Source organism: Pleurodeles waltl, chromosome 9 (assembly GCF_031143425.1).
Source record: "Pleurodeles waltl isolate 20211129_DDA chromosome 9, aPleWal1.hap1.20221129, whole genome shotgun sequence".
Classification (NCBI taxonomy): Eukaryota; Metazoa; Chordata; class Amphibia; order Caudata; family Salamandridae; genus Pleurodeles; species Pleurodeles waltl.
Window position 1 is genome coordinate 513310912 of NC_090448.1, and position 17924 is coordinate 513328835.

Here is a 17924-nt window from a genome sequence, read left to right on the forward strand (position 1 = left end):
TACATGGCAACAAAAGCCAAGGGTGATGCCTATGGCCCGTCCAATGGAATGAGTGGTGTCCAAGCTACATCAAATTGTGAACTTGGCTGCATCCCAACTGTCTTGAATCGTCTGAGTGATATCAGGCCGATGTCTTTGAGTACACTAGGGAGGACTTGAGGCATCGTTATCAAGGATACATAACTTCTTATGATGGACACTTATCCAGCAGATTCATCTCTTGAATCAATACCCAAGCAGAACCTCCCAGGTGGTGGGTCTGAGAGGATTGCCATGCCAAGCCAAGCCATCCTGCAATACATTTCTGGCAAACTGGACAACTCTGCTAGGCGAGGGATCTACAACAAGTAGTTCAGGGGCTACTGGTAGCTCACCATATCCTAGAAGTAGTTCCCAGAATTGCAGCCCAGTACGCAATTCAGACGGCTCAATCATTTTGAAGATGGCAGTGCTATACATCTAACTATCCTTGAAGTGGCTGCCAGCAAACCAATGGCAAGGCCACACACATACACACACTGTGATAGTCTGTGGTACCTGCAACACAACTACCCATCTCCCTTCTTGTTCAACTAAGTTACATAGAGAGTGGTCACTTTGCTAGCTCCACTTTCTTGATTCTACAGTACCTGTGATAAGTAGACCAGGAAAGAAGTACCAATAATGGCCAGAATGGAGTCACTGGAGCGTAGGACTGCCACAGACAGCGTGGAAGTATGTGATTACATATGAGTGTTGGCAGCTTTTTAGCAAAGGAGAACAAAGATTGGCTTGTGAATGGAGAGAGGTAGTGGTCCTATTTGTTTCAGATGGTGTGAGTGATATGTGTTATCTGTGTTGTATAAATATTTATCTGTGCATATGTACCCTATTAAGTAGGTATTTTGTATGTGGCTGGTGTTGTGTACCTCCTTGAAAGACAACTCACCCTTGAAGCTATTCCTAGTGTTGCAGGAATACCAAATGTATATGATGCCCTCAGTATTAGGGGTTCACCTCTGTCACAATTCCTGACAAAACAGCACTATTGGAGTAATCATGGCACAATGGCAATTATGGCAGCTACAACCTCTAAAGCCATTAAGCAGCTCTAGACATTTTTCATTGTAGCTCTAGTTATAGAAAGGTTTGTAGACCCCTTGACTAGGGAGTGTTGCCAGGTAAAATGGTGGACCGATGTACATGTTGTAGCATGGCAAATATCCAGCACTGAAACGCATGGAGATAGTGCTCAAGCAGTCTTAGCCTTGGGGAACAGACCATGATGCTGCTAAGAGGTGCCTTCTACTCAAGTGTATGCTATATTTTGATGCAAGGGATGATCCTATGGAAAACAGCACTCTTCTGAATCGTCATGACCTTCTTAAAGGCAGCATAGACCAAGAAGAGGTGGTCACTAGGTGCTGTCGATATAAAAACTGAAAACCATGAAGATCCAGGAAAGTCTTATCTCTTCCTGGGTGGGATGAGAGGGTGGGTAAGAATGCCTGCAAGGTGATCGACTGGCCCACATGAAATGGAGTGGCCACTTCGAAAAATTATTAATCCTTAATCTGCTGGTCCAGCCTGTCAGGGAAAAAATAAGTGAAAGAAGGCTGGACAGACAACACCTGCAGCTTGCTAACATGCCGACATGAAGCTATGGTAATGAGAAATACAGTTTTTTGAGGGAGCAGCCTAAAAGGACAGCTATGCAGTGGCTCAAATGGCAAACATCTGAAGAGAGAGCACCAAATTAAGGTTCAACTGTGGCATAATGTAAGAGGAGGGGGAAAACAAATGGGACAACCCCTTCAGAAACATCATAATAGGAGGGTGAAATAAAGTGATCAGGTAAACAAAGGTTAACCTTTAAAGGCATCCAGAACAATCCCTGCCTGAAGCTCCAAAAGTGACTCCCCCTCCTGCCCACTTAAGGAGTAACACCTTTGTCAACTGTGAAGTCTGGGTGGGGAAGGGAGAGTGGCCTGACGAAGATCAGGGTAGTGTTTGTCCCCGCAGAAGATCCTTGAGCCATCCCTAAGAGATCTGGATAGATTTTGAGAGGCAGCCTGATCCTGGACCAGCTGAAACCAGAGGTTCCACAGTAAGTCCTGCAAATGCCATCTGGCATTTGGAGGCAGGAGGATGCTCAAGGCTAGGAATCAAAGAAGCAACAGGCCCATCCTCACAGAGAACCATGTTTGAATCTGAAAATCAGGATCTTATCCTGAATGCCCTAAACATGCTGCGATGGTGAAAAGGCCATGAATGCTACATTGTCCAAGACAGCCTCAATGAAGGGAATCCTGTGTGTGGGGTACAGGTAGGAATTTGGATGGCTGATAGAAATGACCAAAGATGTCAGGGTTTCAGCCATTGTCTGGAAATTTCTTACGACTCACAGCGGTTACCCTGCCTTCAGCAGGCTTTCACTGAGGTATGGGGACAATTACCACCTCCATTACTTTCCTAAACAACCGACTGACCGAAGTGAGGCCAAAGCATAGCAGACCAAACTGGAAGTGTATCCAAAGATAAACTAATCATCAATCTGGCACTTGCAGGTCCAGTATACATTGAAACAGTGGTTTCTCAGAGGGTTCAGGCAACGCTATCTCTTTTTTGTGAGGGTTAGGAGGCATGCCAATGGTTGGCAGAGTGATTCACTGGCCAATGTGAAATAGGACAATAATCTTTAGCATTGCCATAATGCGTGAAAACCCCAGGGACGTTGAGTTCCAGCTGATAAGTCGGGTCAGTCCATCCCCCAAAGAACCAGTCATTGATCACCAAGAGTTTGACCGCTAGATAACAGAAGTAAAGTTTAGTTGCCCCCCGGCCCCATCATTTGGAGCTCGTTGGCAGTGGGCCAGAGCCAAATGAGGCCTAGAGCAGCTTCAAAGAAATGAAGTGGCAAGCCTATCCAGGGTCTGGAACCAACGGTGTGACAAATGGATCGGAGGTACTGAAAGACATTTAAGAATCTAGGAAGTATCATCATTTTATATAGTGCTATCCTCCCCATTACATTCAACAGGAGGGATTGCCATTGGAGGAGGTCTTCCTTTGCCTTACCAGTCAAAGGATTAAGGCTGAGAGCCAGGTGAGCTCTGGAAGGAGTGAGAACCAGATGCCTAAGTATCAGAAATGGAGTCGACGAATAGGAATGTCAGATTGCCATGCCACACAATCATGGGACTCGTTCAGTGGTACTAAAACTGATTTGGTTGGGTTTACCCGCAAACCCGATGCTTCACCAAAGAGTTGGAGGATCTGAAGACAGCGAGGGCCCATTGTCATGGGGTCAGACAGTAGTAGGACATCATCCGCATAGTGCACAATGCGGTCTTCTTAAGTGTCATCCCACTGCCAGCCCTGTATCCGTGCGTCGCATCTGATAAGTCAAGCCAATAGTTTGATTGCCAGGACAAAGAGAAGGGAGGACAGGGGGCAGCCCTGTCTCATCTCTAACCTAATGGGGAACTTGTCTGATAGGACTCCACTGACCTGGACTCCGGCTGTAGGATTAGAGTAGAAATCACGGATACGTCCACAAAAACGCAGCCTGAGGCCTGTTCTCTGCAGCACTTGCTCCAAATATCTCCAGTCCACCGTGTCAAAAGCCTTTTCAAAGTCTTTCAGCAGTCAGGCCAGTTGGGTGTTAGGAGATGACAGTGGGCTAGAGCAACATGGAGCCGTCGAAGGCAGAGTCTCGTGCTTCTATGGGACATAAAGCTGCACTGGTCTGGGTGGATGTGTGTTCACCTTGGTATTAATGAGTGATATCGGACGGAAGTCGGCGCAGGAGGCTGATGGAGGTTGCGTTTTCGGAATGCCTGTAATCGTGGCCATGTCTATCTTGGAGGGGAAGGCAGCCTCTTGGTATAAGGCATAACGTCAGGGTGTCAGTAATGTCCCTATATATGGAGTAATATTCTGTGGGGAACCCGTGAGGGCCTGGTGCCTTTCCAGATGCCACGGTGGATATCGCTGCACCAACCTCTTCTATCAAGAGTGTTTTAACTAATAGTTGAGACTCAGCCTGGAAGAGTCCCGGGAGAGGCACCTCTTCCAGGAAGGGGGTATCTAGTTTATGTACCCACCGTGGGACTGCTGTATAAAAGCAGCGTTAGTAGTCCGCAAATGTCTGGGCTATACCTCAAGGGGCGTTTTGAGTGTGGCATTGCGCATCCTTTACCCTGGGTATTATTTGGTTCGCTAGGGGTCGGGAAGCAAGCCATCAAAGGAATTTACTATTTTTGTCTCTCCAACCAAAGATTCTGGCCGTTGAGGCACTCCACATCTGTCTCGCCATTTCAAGTGACATGTGATGGATTTCCTCACACATGAGCCCGAGTTGCTGGGACATGTTGTCTTGGTCACCTGAAGTCTGCCCTCTTTCAGGATGAAGGGCTTGGGTCTCCAGCCCAGAGAGATGCTGGAATTGTGCAGGTTGCTTCCTTCTGACGTAACCCTTGGCATATCCCCTAATCGAGCACTTGCCAGCAGCCCATAATGTACCACCCAACTGGACTGAGCCATCGTTGAGGTGAAAGTAGGTTTGAATTTCTTCACCTAGTGCTCGCTGATAGGCAGAAGTATGATTGTATTGGAGCTGTTGAGGGTTCCATGTCCTCCATACGTCACAAAGACCAAACATAGAGACCTAGTCTGAAAGGCTCTTAGTGCTCAGTCGGCGATCAGAGAATGGGATCCTGGTGGTGTCCTGGTAGGGACCCAAGACTGCATTAAAGTCACCCCCAATTATGGTCAGTCTCTCTGGAAGGACTATCAGTGTGGAAGCAAGATCATTTAAGGGGGTGTCCAAGGCTGCAGAGGTAGCGATAAGATTAATTGTGTATCCTCCCATAGTCCCCATGAGGGCCGGGAAGCAGCCTTGAGGGTCTCTGATTTCCTTCGCTGCCACTAGTGGAAAGGAACAACGAAGGAAAATTGCTACTCCCTGGGAACCCAGTGTAAACTCTGCATGAAAAACTCTGTTGAATCCCTGTCTTGCCAAAAAGGAACAGTGGTTCACCATCAAGTGGGTTTCCTGGAGCAGCAGGCAATTGGGAAGGAACCAATGGGTATATTTTAGGACCGCATCTAGGTCTCGCCTCGGTGTGCCCCCCACATCCCAAGGCAGAGGTTGAAGCTTTGGTCAATGTATGAAGCAGTCCCTACTCAGTGAGCCAAATCCAAGCTGCCTCCGGAGTGTAAAAAAAAAACAAAAAAACGTATTGGCGAAGACCAATCTAAGCCGGGCCAGAAACAGCAGTTTGTAGAAGAGATTGAGTGAGCGGAGTTTCTGCTTAACCGCTGCATAAGAGCGAAACCTTGACTGAACCTCCTTCGTATAATCTGGAAAAATGAGCACGTTGTTTTCCTGGTATGACAGGTTCGGGCGAGAACGGGCCTCTTGCAGCACAGCATTATCATCTTTAAAACAGAGGATGCAAGCAATTATGGGTCTGTGGGGGGCACCTGGAAGTTGCCTGGGTGCCACAGCTCTGTATGCCCGCTTGACAGCAAATCATGGGTATAGGTGGTCTACCTGAATCCAGGATTTAATCCAAGTTGCTATCAAGTCTGCTGCTTGTAGAGGTTCTGCCCCTTCCGTTATTCCCACAAAACGCAGATTATTTTGTTGAGACACGTTTTCTGCATCTTCCGCACAGCAGTGGAGCTCGGCTGTGTACGATAGTAGTTTCGTGGCCTGTGTTTTCAGTGCAGATGTAATGTTGAAAGGCACATCTTCGTATGGCACACAAGGCTTAAATATGCCTAATATCAAATTTTTGAAGAAGACAGTTGACCTATTTGCTTTATAAATGCTGTGAAATTTCATCAGTGAGACAGAGATAGAGAGAGCTCGGGCACCGCGTAAATGAGGCACAAAAATAAAGGTGGCACATCAGTTGGCAACTAATATACTCCAATGTTGTCATGTCCAGAGATGGGGTGCCAGCTAAAGCTGCAGGGTGCAACTTGGCAGTACTGAAGAGATACTGGTAAGGAAAAGCTTTTTTTCCCAATTACTGAATCTGCAAGGATCCATAAGAAGATAATAATTTAATGCTTATTTGGCTATGCACAGTTTACCAAACCTCTAGCTTGTTGCCATGTTAGTGGAACGTCAATACAAACGTACAATAGTTATATGCAAGAGATTCTAAAACTGTCAGCTAGTACTAGCAGGCTAAGCAGCATCATCCTTTATTTTAAGTTCTCTTTAATAAACATCAGTATACAGCCTGTGACTCTTCACTTCAAATGGGTTTCCCACTGACCAGAATAAGAAGTCCTTTGTCGGGCATAGATGGACCCTCAAAACCTCACTGTCCCTCCGCAGTAGTTCGGTTAAGCAGTCAAGGCTGCCATGAAAGGTGGTGAGAATGGTAAGCAAGTAAGTAATTAAGTATACGTTATATTTGTACACCCACTCAAATTTATGATGCAATAAAGTTTAAAATTCTGTAGCAATACAGTACCATACAAATGGTAAAGAGAAGTAGACACTTAATTTCTAACTTAATTGCTCAAGATATAGTGACCAGTTATCACTAAGGAGTTCAGTGCTTTTCCAGTTTCTTAGTTAATAAATGTCAAAGTATTTACAATAGGGTGTAACCTAGCTGTCCCTACAAAGGTTATGAAGTTACTGGACAGCTGGAACAAACTGCAGTTTATGTGGGTTCAGTTCAGTGCTGCTTTTTAAAACTGAAAGATTGGACTTTCAACATTTTCCTCTTATGTATAAGGGTTCTTGTGCAGTTCCAGCTAATTATGCGATCTGTTATGTTAGCTTATTACGTAAAGAGTATTACGGAGATTTGACACTCTGTTTTACATTAAAATAATGAACCATTTAATTATGTATACAGTATATTTGAAAGCACACATTTAAATCACACTGATTTCTGTACATTTTTACCAGAAGCTGCATATGAACTTGAGCCAGCTGTATCCCCGAGACACATTCAACAGAAATGTATTACGATGTTTCAGATACATGGGAAGTCTACAAACAAAACAGCTGGTTTCCCAGAATTGCATTGTCTAAACAATGAAGAAGAACACACCAGGCTTTCACTGTACTACCGGAGTGCATGACTAAAGTACATGCATGGACTGTTTTTTGAGTGGATAGGTTTCATTTCCTTTGAGGTTTATAGTGGATTCAAAAACAAGCGAGTGTCATTAGCTACACTGTGGTGTTGGTTGCACATGGGCTCCATCTGCATTTATTTCAGAGAACTGGAACTCTTTAATTCTCTCACATGGATAAGGGTTTGCAGGCCCGTTAAGACATTTCCTGAACTGTCCAACCCTGGCTGCCTCATCCTTCATGCCCACATTCTAGGGAGCTGCAGTTGCATCATATGGAGTCAAGACTTTCAATCAATCAATCTTTCTTCAACTAGCATGGGTTTGGTTGTCTTCAATCAACTTGCATGGGATGCATGAAACCATTTGTCACCTAACCTCCAACTGGTTAATCAGTGACTATGATGGCTCAGCCAGGCTAGAATGGTTGTTAAATCGGGAATATTAACATTATTCAAAGAAATTAAAAATGGCAAAACAGCATTATTAAGAATGCTAATAATAACATTACTTAGGGGTGCACTAAAATGTCATGATGGGTTGCAGGGCACGTCATGGACTGGGAGGGTTTTGTATGAGGGAGAGACTTGTGTAATGCCTTCAGTTTTGTACCCTGCCCTTTCCATGTAGATTTTCATTCTAAGTCATGACTTCCTGGGGGGGGGGGGGGACGGCACAAAACTGAAAAATACAAAATAAAGTTTAATGTATAATTGTAGATAGATGCAATAATATTTGATGGGCTTTTTTAAATAGTATTTTCGGAACCACCTGTGTTTTTTTAGGGAAATGGGGTAAAAAAAAAAAATAATTTTTTTTTTTAAATTTAACAATCTTATATTAGGATTGGCAACCCCTATCAGGCTGGGTAAATGTGAAACATTCCTGGAGAGAATTAGGCTTAGTTTGAAGTCCAGAAATATTTTGGGAGGGCCTTTTCAGAAGCGGCCTCTTTTTTTGGCACACGTATAGGACAAATGTACTTTTGAATGGACTCTTTTTCTTCTTTTGTTGGAGGAAGAATTCCCCAACCAACGTCGAGGGATACATGCTCATGCACTCACTGTATTCAGATTATGTATTACACCCCACCACTTTAAAAGGTGCCCAGCGGTCACAGAAGGTAATTGTCAGGAAGAAGATAAAAACAGTTCAGTGAAATATGCTTCTGGCAAGCATGTGGTATCGTCAGCCGGAGATAAAGGTGTCAAAAGACATTAGGTAGAGTGAGGGGTCAAGGACAAAGCCTTGAAGACACCAATTGGCAAGGAAGAGGGACCAAAACAACCAAACACTGAATACGTTTTGTGGACTTGGTAGGACGAGACTGCTGCACCAATAATTCCCAAGAAATACAATGCTTGTGTGACTTTGCTTTAAACCACTATGTGAAAGGCAACAGAGAGGTCTAGAATACTAAGGACAGAGTAAGGATGTTAGTAGCAGTTAGAGTTTTGGACCAGAGCAGTCACAGTTGAGCGTAGTTCAAGGATGCCCGACTGAAAGACTGCTGGAGTGGTAGCGTGCAAGTCTGTTAAAGCAATAAGGGGAAGAAGGCATCAGGGCTAAGGTTGGGGGCAACAGAGTAAATAGTAAGGTGTTTTTAAATATGGCAATATGTGACCAGTCCTTAGGCAAGAGGAAGTGCAGTGTTGAATGAAGTTTTAAAGACTTGAAAGGGCAAAGGAGTCAGAGAGGCCATAAAAAACAATGGTAAAGTGAACAATGTAGATGACTTCAGGAGGAGAGATGGAAGCTGGAGAGGAAGGAATGAGGTGGGAGAAAGATGGTGAAGAACCGGTGGAGTGATGGAAAAGAAGATCTTGACAGTTTGCCCCCGAGTGAAGGAGGTAAGTGTAAAGAAGGTACTTCTAGGTTAACATGTTGCAGTCAATCACGGTTACATCATAAAAGTTGTGTTTAGTTGCCAAAGTGGAAAGTGATTTATATACATGGAAAAAACTCTGAAAAGGGGCAATCTGTTGCCGGTAGAAAATATCAGGTCTGAAAATTGTCACTAAAATTGTGGTTACAAGTGGAAAGGTCACACTGTTGTTGAAGTTAGTATTTGATAAGAGAGAAAAGATATCAAATTCATAGAACAATGGATTCAATGTGTTCACAGCAGTAAGAGGAGCACTATTAGCTTTTACACCAGTAGACAATCCCCAACATTTGAGAGCCTGGTCACATTATTACAGGTTGTACAGAAGCAGGCAATATATTCTTGAACAACATCTACAAGTAAAAGAGAAATTCTTACTTCTGACTCTTGAGAAGTACTTCCTTGATCCTCCTGTTCATCCCCGCTTTTCTTCATTTTAAAAAGCTGTTTCAGCAACAGCAAACAAAGAATTTAATTAGGTACAGAAGAAAAAAAACTTAAAACTCAAGGTCAAAAGAATTATAGCATAGTATGGCGAGATGCCATAAATGAAGCATAATCAGATTTCAATAAAAACCATAAGCACTGACCATTTGATTCATTTCTCTCAACAATGAGCTCAGTGTCTACAACATAGGCGTCTCTCTCCATCCCCCAAAGTTGGACTCTGTTATCCACAACTGGAAGGGCAGCTGTCTGTGCAGTTCCCAGAGCTCCACTGCACCCACAATCAGACGGTACCGCTCGCTCCCACTCACAGGGCAATCACTTACCAGCACTAAGCATGGGAAAACGATGCCCCTCACTCAGCAAGGACTTTCTGACCCAGCTGGCAGTAGACCCCTCTCTCAGCAGGCAGGGATAATGCCCATGCCAGCCCGCTGCAGATCTGCTCTAACTTACCACTGGCAAGGGTGGAACTTCATTGGGAAACCTGTTGAAAGTTCTCTTTACCTGCCTAAGTCTGAGATGTGCTTCCACCAACCATCACCCCTCGAACTCTGCTAACCCAAACTGACAGGCTCGCTCTCCATAACTCAGGAGTTCCTTCTAACGAAAGTGGGAAGGCCTTTCTCACTCTGAACTTGGATATTCCTCTGAGCAGCACAAAAAGGGACTTCCTCCATCCCTCTCCTAACATTCTAAGAGTGGTGCCCTCCATCTACAACCACCAGTGCGCCTACTCACATTATCAGTCCTCCCTGTCTCCCACACCCCAGAGCGCCTTCTCCCAAATCACCATGCAGACCACCCTAAAGTTCTGTCTAGCACACATTGGTTTAAATACCTAGAAATTAAATCAAATGCTGTGTCCACATTGGAAGTGGTATCCATTCAGATCTCACTCTGACCCACAGAGGAAAGATCCCCTACAACACCAGGCAAGAACTTCCTCAGACATGAATGGCACTGTCATCCTTCACAATTCATCTTCTATAGGGATGACAGGTCTGCATTTGGCAGACGGATGTGACATACTGGCCAGCATTCAAATATCCAACTATCACTGTGGCCCTGCTGCCATTGAATTGGAAACCTGTAAATACATTGGAGGTTGCCTACGCTGATTTTTGTGCTGTTCACTAGCATATGTATTTCCCATGATTTAGTAGGATTAGCCCTCTCCTGAACATGCAGTCCTCCTGGTGGCCAATGAGATCAAACTTTTGGATTTATTTTTTAAACTCCACTCCAGGGATACTGGTCTACTGGACAGAGATACACCACTATGTCGTTATAGCTAGGTCAGAGCTTTTTTTTGCTTTGCTAATCAATTTTGATACTGCTGACAAATCTTCACAAAAAAAAAGTTCAGTCACCTCAATTGCTTCCTGGAAAGTTATGGGGTGATCAGTCAAGCAGGGGTCGATAAAAAAAAAAAGAGAGGGTTCAAAATTATTTTTGCCAATGCAATTTCCTTACAGAATTAGAAAGAGATACAGAAAAACGGCTGAACAGACTTACACCAAATTTGGCAGAAAGGTGGATCTTTACACACAAAGTGTGCTTCTCGGATTTGGCACAAATTTGTTAAGCTGTTTTAGAGAACTTAAGGCTAAAAATGTATATATGTTGCAGCGGGAGTCCCATACGAAAAGACAGCGGGACCGTGAGGGACATAAAAAAAAAAAATGTCCTTCGGGTTGTGCAAGACTCTATAGGGAGAAAGCACTCCCAATGCACTATGAAGACCATTTACTTGGGCAAATTCCTACTATGCCGTCTGTGCTCAGTGCACAGTCTGTGTGTATTTGGTAGACCCTCCAGAGGCCTAAGTCACACTAGGCAGTTAGACCCCTACTACACAGTCAGTACTCAGCGTGCAGTTTGTACATAGAGCTCACTCTATTAAGATTAGGTGGGCAAGCTCCTATTACGCAGTCTGCGCTCAGTGCGCAGAGTGCGCATAGAGCTAACAGCATCCCGATATGCAAGAACTTTCAGGTGGACAAGCCACTACTATGCACAGTCAGCAAGGAGTGTGTAGACAGTACATAGAGCCTACTCCCTCCAAAGACTTAGGCCCCATTAGGTGCTCAAGTCCATACAACATACTCTCTGTGCTCAGTGAGCAGACTGCACAGACAGTCCACTCCCTCAAGGCACCCAAGCCCCTTCGGTTGGTAAGAACTTACTATGCACATTCTGTACTCCCTGTGCTGCTCTTCATGGAGAGCCCACTCCCTCAAGACACCCCAGTTGCAATAGGTGGGGGAGCCCCTACTACAGAGGCTGCACTCTCAGTGCAGCTCTTCACAGAGAGCTCTCTCCCTCCACATACTCATGCCTTCTTATTTATAACAAAGCCAAGACATTCAAAGAAAATAACAGATTAAAATTATGTTATGGTAAGGGGTGGTAATACATTTGCTACTTTGTTAAAAGAAAACTAGAAATTCACTAAAAACGCACCAAGGATAAAAAGTGACATAGTCAGGTTTGATAATAATATCTTACTTTACATTACCGAAAACCTCAGAAATACGCTGGAAAACCAAAGGTTAAAGTGAAATCATAGTTGGATGAAAATGTCAGTTAACTTAAAAAAAAAAAAAAAAAAAAAACAATCAACCTTGAAATTCACCAGTTATAGTTTACTGAGCCAACTATAACTTATGCCCTTCCCCGTGCACTGCTTATAATCGCACATTTTACATCACTCCGGGTATGTTCAGTGATATCATTGATGTTACTACTGATGACATCTCAAATGACATCATTCGTAACATCCCTGAATTTCAGTGTTTTTGCTAGTTCAAAATTGTATTTAACTGACATTTTCACCTACATATAACATCACTTTAACCTTTTTTTTGTTTTGTTTTTTCTAGTTAATATCAGTTTTATGTATATATTTGCAAAAAGCCAGATGAAATTGTATGGTATGGACAGCTTGCCAGACATGCTAAATGAAGCACATGCTTGAAGTTTCTCCTATGTACTGCCTTATGAACATAACACCCTCATGTAGCTTTCCTATGCAATACCCCAAAGCCATTTATAAAGGCCTAGGGAATCCACATTTGGTTTCCTGTCAGTCTAATTGCTGTTCTGAGGCAAACAACTGGAAGAAACTGTTTTGGTGGCTCAGTCAGCTTTGCACTCCCTTATGGCTTCCTCAGCTTCCCCACACTGGCTCTTGTATGAAGTGGGGAGAAAGTATGGAAGTGGGAATTACCACTGATGTGGAATTAATGCAATCCTGGTGCTTTACTTCAGGAACTTTTAATAGCTAAAAAGTGGTGACATTTCTGGGCGGGAAACTGGATACAAATAGCGAATTAGCACGGGAATCTGGTGGGAAACACCAAATCCAGCACTGGTTTTCAATTTTCTAGTATATGTTCAGGGAATAAGATTGTTTTAATGTGGCACAGCCACGTGACAGCTCCCAGACATTGACCCCAGTTGAAGATAAAAACTGAGCTCCCTTTGAACTAGAAGGTTTGTATGAGTGTCAATATCAAAAGAAGGTCTACAGAACCTCCCCGAAGTAACATGTGATCAGGATGTTCCCCTCAAGGGTACGAACAGGTCTCAGGTAACTGAAGTAGGCGTACTCTTGTACGCTGCATGGACCATCTAAGTTGCATTACCATGTAAGAAGCAAAGTTGCCTGGCATTAAAGTCCAAGATCCAGGCCCTGCTGTGTGCAACTGTGTGGAGGGCGGCACAGGGAACAGAGCCATGACATGCAAGAACGCAGCCAGGTAACCATCGGTGGCCAAGATGGTAGTTGCACATGGAGGTCAAGAAAGTACATTCATCATAAGAAAGACTATGCTTCTAAATTCACCTGCTCTGGCAAGAGTGCAAGCACCCCACACGTCATACAATAGTGTCCTCATGATAAATGGTTGTCAATTAATTCCTTAAACTGTTCAAACCTTTTTATAGCTTTTAAGGTTCTGAGGAGATTGCAGTTAAAAGGTGAAATTAGCCCAGAACATTAAATTCCAGTTGCCCATTGGGGGCCCGGGTGGGTTGAATAGGAGCCACAAGCGCTGTGGGTTCCCTATTAAAAAAATATCAAGAACAGTATGTTTTTAAAACACCAGCCATAGAATTTGGTACCCCTCAGAAGACTCCCTCAGAGGGCTACACTTAGTACTGCACCTGTAAAACTCCTGTTGTAAAAACATTAGCTGAAGAGGCCAGTTTAAACAGTAAGTTATCTCCCCTGAACAGTGTCCAGTGACGTGGACAATGCCCACGAAGAACCAGTTTAAAAGACAAAAGCTTTGGAAACCAGTCCATTGCCATCTAAGTTAATCATTTTTTTTAGTCTTTGTGGTGGACAATCACCTATGGTGCTGAGCTTTGGGTGATACTGATATTTGTGACAATGTGGCAGATTCTGAGTGACCTAGGCACTAACCAAAAGAGCCCCCTTCCTTGCACCCAGAGATTCTGAGAAAGCAGATTACAACAGCAGACTTGAAAGATTGTAGCATTCTGCCTGCCACATTGGCTCCTCTAATCTTGAGCTATGTCACAGTAAACGACTTGAGTTTCAGGAGTTTACATTGATAGTCGAGAACTGATTACACACCATCTATAGGTTAAGATGGTGACCAATCCATAGGCATCATGCTTTTTGTCTATTTAGGTAACTACCTTCTAGACATTGTAAAATGTTTGTGGGCACAGCTCTACCACAAGAAGGTGCTGGTAACTTTCTCTGTTAGATTTAGTTGCACTGCCTTACAAGTATGCAAATAAAGGCATGCTCACTTATAAAAATAATTGCTCCAATTGTGATAACTGTGCTCAGGAGTAAATAACGTATTCACATTGTTAGATCGGACAGTCATAAGGTGGTCTTCGCATTGGCACATCTTGGGACCGGTGCATCACCTTTGGAACTGCCACTGCATGAGGCTTTCCTGGGTGCCAGCTCCTTGCATCTCTTTGATACTACAGCTCTGCATCGCAGCCTCCATGCTCATTGGAAGCAACACATTGGCTCAGCTGCACAAAGCATCCTTGACACCAGCCTTTGCATTGCAAGCCCCATCGATGGGACCTTCAACAACAACAAAACAGGACCTCGCACCACAGCCTCACCGCATCTTGGAACCAACGCATCGACTCGGATGCGTGATACATCTGTTTTTCTGATCCACTCAACACTCAGCAATTGGGATTTAAAGTACTTTGAATGAGTGGGCCTAACTGGGTCACTTGTAGCTGGCCCATGCTCTATCGCCGTTGGCCTGAACTTTTGACTTTGTCCCGGTTTGTTGCTACAAGATGTCCCTGGGTGGCACTTCCTGCTTTTAAGCAGTATTTTACAGTTTATTCATTAAAAATTCATAGCTCCAGTTCTACTTATTGGATTTTTGGCATTTTTGTCATGTTTTATTTATTACCCTATGTTCTATTAGTCTAACCTGGTGTGGTTCTTTTTGTGTGTGGTGTTTTCACCATTTTACTGCTTGAAGAAATGCACAAATACTTTACACATTGCCTCTAAGTTAAGCCTCACTGCTCTCTAAGCTTCCAGAGGGTGAGCCCAGAAAACAGGCCTTACACTTATTGAAATTAAAGCTGGATGGTAACTTAAAGTAGGATTAAACAACAATATACAACACAATACAATTAAGTGTCTCTTTGCCAAAGATGAACTTGCTCTGAGGATTCCTTTAGTAATTTCCAGCTAGTCATTTAGTACTAATCTGATTTATCAGTGTGCTGATCAGGTACACACAGTGGTAGCCAGCCTGTGTAAAATCATTCTAGCAAGACCAGGGCAGTTTGAATGATTTAGCAACAAGTGAGAGTTCAAGCTGGACTTCAAAGCTAACATTTCATTTCAGTGTACCCTCATTTGTGGCCAGCTAAAGTGGCAAAAGAACACAGCCATTTGGGACTGGGCAAAGAGCAACATAAACTCTTCTACTCAATTTGTGCACAATGGGGAAAGGCACATGGGCAGACAGCATTGGTTAGCATGGGGAACACAGGTAGACTAAGCAGACTGGTTTATATATGGAAACCGTAGGGAACATAATGCACACAAGGTCTCAGGAGATACAAGATCTCAGGAGCTAGAAGCATGTTCACAAACTAGTATACAACAGTGACAGATTGAATGGCTGAATTAATCTCAGCTATTGGTAATTATTCAGGGCTGCGTCCCAGTCCAGTGTTATTCTGCACACCATGCCACCTCAGTTTGGACACACTCATAGGCAAATCAGCCTCGACCCTACTTCAATGCGAATAGTCCAACCTGCCAGGCCCCGTTCTCCCTTAGCCAGAACCCAAGACTAATTTTGCCCATATTATGGCTCATCAGTGGGTAAAAGCTGAGTTCTAGTGGCCCAACATGAAGAAGACGCACTTATGGGCATACCAGTCCCACTTGGGGCATCACATTGAAATATACAAAAAAAATAGTTACAAATGGAATGCATCCAGCCACTGGTAATTACTCAGGGTCACATCCCTCACCAACCAGAGCACACGGACAATCTTCAAAATCGGTGGACATTGTGAAAAACTGGTGGAAACACGTAGAGTAAGCGTGAAAAAGTGCTCACTTTGATGGACACTGATAGTCTTTAGTGCCTTCAATCAGTCACCTTTTACAGGCACTAAAGCCCAACACGCAGAGGTGAATTAGTTCACCATGTAAACAATAAAAAAAAGTTCTCGCTAACGTGTTATGTGGGTATCTAATTATGAAATACAGTGTGGCAAACAATAAGTTACGTCAGTTTGAGCAGGTCTTACTAGCTCCTCCAAGTCCTGATAAAAGCCCTATTTTTCAACCAATTCAACATACGGAAGTGCCACTAACCTTTCTATCCTCTGATTTAAGTCGATGGTCCAGTACAATATTTTTCAGATCAATGGCAAATTCTTCCTTTATCAAACTCAGAGTCTTATCTGGCTGATGTTTAGTAGAAGAAATCATACATTTCATTTTCTGATAGTGTTCCTGTACGTTCAGAATTTCCTGTGGAAAGAAAAGATGGTGATGTACAATACTTTGTTTGCAGCTTTCAATAACTGACAAGACAGTAAAGGTTGGGAGGGCGTCTAAAAATTAACATCTTCTTTGTACCATAGTCAACTTGTGGAATGAACCAGTAAATTACTAACGGAATGTGTGCATGGGCTATAAAATAGAATTTTACTCCCAAAGTTAAACATTTATTTGTGTTAGAAAGTTTAGATTGAAGCACTTGGTGAACAATAAGCTCAAAATTCGAAAGTCAGTTTGTGGAGTGGCACCCATAAGATTTGCTGCAAATGAATTTCTGCGCGGCTGTCATTCAGTCACCACGGCCATACGGGGATGTCGGGCATTGAAGACATCTAATTCAGAAGCGGGGAAAATTTTCCCTATTGAAGACATACTCACTTTAAAAACACTAGTTTAGTGAACTGTGTTGAGATGCGATTTTCCCACAGTTTCTTCAGAAATAACAGCTCGTTTTCCATTACTTTCCACACTCCTCATTGAGAATCATAGTCTTCGATCTGCTGTGTAGTAGCCGACTCGGACTAAGCTGGCGGTCTCAAAGATCCAGTGAGCAACCAGTGATACAACCTAAGAACAAGCAAAGGCAAAGCCAAAATGAATAGCCTTTTAGCTTTGCCAGTGCCGACCCTAAAGACTTTACAGTACTCTTTTCCAATGCTATCCGTACAGAGATAGCACAGCACATAAAGTAGTCCTACAACACTTCCTCTAAGCTATCTTTAATCATAGCAGCTGAAATTAAAGAGGTGTTTTCGAGGAAACAAGAGGCTGAAACACGACTCGGTGTTTGACAGAGATTTGGATTTTTAAGCATAACCATCTGCTGGAAAATAAATCTGTGTGTGTATATATATATATATATATATATATATATACACACACACACATACACATACATACACACACACACACACACACACTGTGGTGAACTTTTATTAACCTTTTGCTTAAAGCACTTCCGGACAATACAAAAATATGATTTTAAGAATTGTGCAAGATGCATTACGTCTCAATGATACAAAACTTATGCCCTTCATTAAAAAAATGAAGAAAAAAAATGTATTGATGTTTAATTCACACACGTAGTTTTCATATAAAGCTTGCTGCCACAGTGTGGCCGTATTGTAGTTCTGGGAGGTTGTTTTTCTCAATGGCGCTCAATTTATTCACATAAAAAAGTATGTGTTCTGACAGCCTTGGTGTGGTTTTCCAGCAAAGTTTTTGCCTTCTCCCCTCCCGTTGCTGGTACTGCTTAGTACTCTGTGCACTTCACCACTGTTAACCAGTGCTAAAGTGCTTACGAGCATTTCCTTAAACGTGGTGTGGTCGTAGTTTGGACTCTTGCTCTGAGCATGACTGCTGGTTTAAGGATAACAGTACTTTTGTTTGTAGGCGACTGAGTCTTTCCTACAACAAGTCGCAACTGTTGTCCCAACCTTACCGGCTCACTAGCAG

The 17924-nt window shown here is 43.3% G+C and overlaps 1 protein-coding gene across 1 annotated transcript in view; it reads right to left on the minus strand.

The window, feature by feature from the left end:
* The window catches only part of SNAPC1 (small nuclear RNA activating complex polypeptide 1), a 202768-nt gene that overhangs the window by 34942 nt on the left and 149902 nt on the right, over window positions 1-17924 (minus strand). The window contains exons 5-6 of the mRNA XM_069207392.1: window positions 16281-16439; window positions 9353-9418 (exon numbers count right to left, since the gene is read on the minus strand). Coding sequence (XP_069063493.1) covers window positions 9353-9418; window positions 16281-16439 — 225 coding nt within the window. The remainder of the gene's footprint in view (window positions 1-9352; window positions 9419-16280; window positions 16440-17924) is intronic.